This window comes from Olea europaea, chromosome 5 (assembly GCF_002742605.1).
Source record: "Olea europaea var. sylvestris chromosome 5, O_europaea_v1, whole genome shotgun sequence".
NCBI lineage: Eukaryota > Viridiplantae > Streptophyta > Magnoliopsida > Lamiales > Oleaceae > Olea > Olea europaea.
In genome coordinates this window covers 732,546-736,074 of record NC_036241.1, presented here as the reverse complement: position 1 = coordinate 736,074, position 3,529 = coordinate 732,546, and the positions used below count along the sequence as shown (strand labels likewise).

General features: G+C 33.4%; 1 protein-coding gene across 1 annotated transcript; it reads right to left on the bottom strand.

Moving 5' to 3' along the window:
- Positions 1 to 1,530: 1,530 nt before the first annotated feature.
- LOC111394891 lies at positions 1,531 to 2,450 on the bottom strand. The gene is made up of 5 exons (XM_023020941.1): positions 2,297 to 2,450; positions 2,165 to 2,226; positions 1,972 to 2,105; positions 1,776 to 1,855; positions 1,531 to 1,682 (listed from the first exon to the last, which is right to left on the bottom strand). Exons 1-5 carry the CDS (start codon positions 2,448 to 2,450, stop codon positions 1,531 to 1,533), a joined length of 582 nt encoding a protein of 193 aa, XP_022876709.1.
- Between the last annotated feature and the right edge of the window lie 1,079 nt (positions 2,451 to 3,529).

The window sequence follows — 3,529 nt, the reverse complement described above, 5'->3', positions numbered from 1 at the left end:
ACTGTTGCCTGATAAGGAAAAACGTAAAAAAAATATATGAGTTAATAGCTCAGTGAGTGGAAAAGTTCAAAATAAATATACTTTTTCATTTATACATTTTTATTGAAAAACAAATTCATATCATTTGATAATTCACAAGCTACCATCATGTAATTATAGCCAAAAAGTGAAATATTCACATAAGGTCATAAAATATCATCTTAAAATCATGATATAACATTAGCTGATAACCATGCTATAATCTCATCACATCAAACATGCTGAAAATTTCACCAAAAATGTATCCTTTGACTAAAATATGTAATCCGTCTCTCGGGCTAAAAACTTTCGCTACAGGCCTTTGGCCTCCTCCATGAACGAAAGCCAGTCTCAAAGACCTCTCATAAAATCTAGAACACGGCCAAGGCCCTTCTGTGAACTATATGTACACGATCAAGATCAATGTCAGGTCAAGACCCTCCGCGTAGGATAGAACACGGCCAACGCCCCTCTGTGAACTAGAAGAAGTATATAATCACATGTACTTTTCTGGCCGATCTCAATATTGCATGTCTCACATACCAAACAAATCTCAATATCACATGTCTCACATACTAAGTCACAAATATGCCATAAATAATCTTTGATATTCCACATGTATCATAATAAAAGAGATTTCCATAATAACCATGTAATTCGAACACATAATTACATATAATTGCACATACTTTAACAATATACTTAATTTATAAATATTTTAAAAATATTTATATTTTTCCACTCACAGAGCTATGTACGCCAAAATCAACTCAATTGGTACGCCGTCCCGATATCCGTATCGCCACCTGAAATATAATATAATTTTTAAATCAACAATTAACTAATTTAATTAATTTCAATAATTAAATAGGTGATACCCAAACTTAATTATTTCATGTTTAAGTGATTTATAAAGTCTCTTTAATTACTAAAACTAAATTTTCTTTCATTTTACTCAACTTCATAGTTTATTATACTAATCCCTTCAATAAAATTGAATTTAATCTAACAACTATAAAATCAAACATAACATTTCAATAAGTAACTTTTTACTTACCTTTCAAAATTGAGAAATTCAAGCCTAGTAGCATAGAGCACTTAATCCCTAACACGTTGGAGAATTTTTCCTTTTTTTTCTTTTTTTTCTTCCTCTTTTCCCTTTTTTCCTTCTTTTTCCTTTCTCTTTTTCTCTCTTCTTCTTCTCTGTACCGTTTTCTTGTGTGTGTTGTGTGTTATTAAATTGGTTTTGGGTGGAATTGTCAATCCAGTTCCATCACCTCATTATTCTATATTTTTTTTGTTTGACTTTTCTTTTTTCTTATTTTTTTAAAACTTAATTTATTACAAAACTCACCCCTTAAAAGAATTTCGTCCTTAAAATTCAATTGATCATGTATGAAAAAGTCATGGATATTGAAAATGCATCTGCTCTTCACTTTCCCATGTCGCTTCTTCTATAGCATGATTCCTCAACAAGACTTTAACCAAAGTCATAGTCTTACTACGCAAGACCTATTCCTTCTTGTCTAATATCTGAACTAGTTCCTCTTCATAAGTAAGATTTTCTTTCAGCTCTACTGGTTTTGATTCCAAAACATGAGATGGATCTAGAATGTACTTATGAAGCATGGAAACATGGAATACATCATGAATTATGGACAATTCTGTTAGCAAAGCCAATCGATATGCAACTGGACCGATGCATTCAACAATCTCATATGGGCCAATATACCTCGGACTCAATTTATGTCATTTACCAAATCTGATAACACCTTTCCATGGCGATAATTGCAGGAAAACTCTATCTCCAACATCAAATTCAAGGTTTCTTCTACGTCTATTTACATAGTTCTTCTGTCTATCTTAGACTGTCTTTAACTTTTCTTTATTTATCTTTACTTTCTTAGCAGTAATCTAGACATATTTAGGACTCAATAACTTTCTTTCGCCAACTTCATCCCAACATACTGGAGTTTTGCATTTCCTACCATATAGTGCTTCAAAAGAGCCATTTCTATACTCGAATGATAACTGTTATTATAAGCAAACTTCATCAAAGGAATATGAGTATCCCAATTCCCTTTAAACTATAATACACAAGCACATAACATGTCTTCCAAAGTCTGAATAGTTCTTTCTGACTGACCATCTGTTTGTGGATGAAAAGCTGTACTGAAATGAAGTTTAGTACCCATAGCTTTCTACAAACTGGGACAAAATTTAGAAGTGAAACAAGAATCTCTATCTGAAACAATAGCTACTGGTGTCCCATACAAACTGATTATCTCATCAACATATATTTTTGCCAATTTATTTATTGAGTAAATGACTTTAATAGGCAAAAATCTAGCAGTCTTCGTTAACCTGTCTACAATGGTCCATATGCCATCATCTCCACTCTGAGTCCATGGAAATCTGAATAGAAAATCCATAGTAATGTGTTCCCATTTTCACTCAGGAATAGGCAACGTTTGTAACAATCTTGTTGTTTTCTAACGATCTGGTTTCACTTGTTGGCAAATAAGGCATATGTATACAAACTTGGCTATTTTTCTCTTCATTCCATGCCACCAATAGCGTTCCTTGAGTACACGATACATTTTTGTACTACCTGGGTGCATCGCGTAAGCTGAACTATGTGCCTCTTCTAGAATTTCTCCCTTCAATTTCAAATCAACTAGAACACATAATATGTTTCCCATAACTAAAGCTTCGTCATCTTGAATGGTATAATCTATATGCTTACCTTTATTAACTTCTTCTTTCAATTTGCTCAACACTGAATCTTGAGTTTGAGTTTCTCTAACTGTGTCAATCAAAGTAGGCCTCACTTGGAAGTTGGCAAACAATGTTCCTACACTGGTAACTAATAATTGGGCATAAGAAGCTCTGAACTCACCAAAGAGAAACATACTGCATTAGCCTGGGTCATAGGACTTGATATTTTTCGACTGAGAATATTAGCAACTACATTAGCCTTCCCTGGATGATAATCAATCTTGCAGTTGCAATCTTTTATCAGCTCTAACCATCTTCTTTGTCTCAAGTTTAACTCTTTTTGATCGAAAATATACTTTAAGCTTTTATGGTCGGTACATATCTGGCATCTCTCACCATACAAGTAATGTCTCCAAATTCTCAAGGCTAGGACAACTGCAGCTGGCTCTAAGTCATATGTAAGATAACTCAGTTCATGTTTCTTCAATTGCCTGGACGCATAAGCTATAACTTTCCCATTTTGCATCAAAACACAACCAAGACCCTGACATGGAGCATCACTATATATTAAAAATTCTTCACCAGGAGATGGAAAGGTAAGAACTGGAGCTAACACTAATCTATTCTTCAATTTGTGGAAACTTCTTTCGGAATTTTCATTCCAAACAAATTTAGCATTCTTTCTAGTCAAATTGGTCAAAGGAAGAGCAATTTTAGAAAATTCCTCTACAAAACGACGATAATAACCTGCCAAGCCAAGAAAACTTCGTATTTCTGTCAACATTAGTAGGCC

What these genes read in the sequence shown, in the direction of transcription:
- LOC111394891 (XM_023020941.1), bottom strand. Translation starts at nt 2,450, where the DNA reads ATGGATTTTCTATTCAGATTTCCATGGACTCAGAGTGGAGATGATGGC. An exon ending in ATATGTTGATGAGATAATCA is followed by an intron (nt 2,227 to 2,296) that starts GTTTGTATGGGA and finishes ATTTTGTCCCAG; the next exon opens with TTTGTAGAAAGCTATGGGTA. An exon ending in GAAAGGTGTTATCAGATTTG is followed by an intron (nt 1,683 to 1,775) that starts GTAAATGACATA and finishes CTTTGCTAACAG; the next exon opens with AATTGTCCATAATTCATGAT.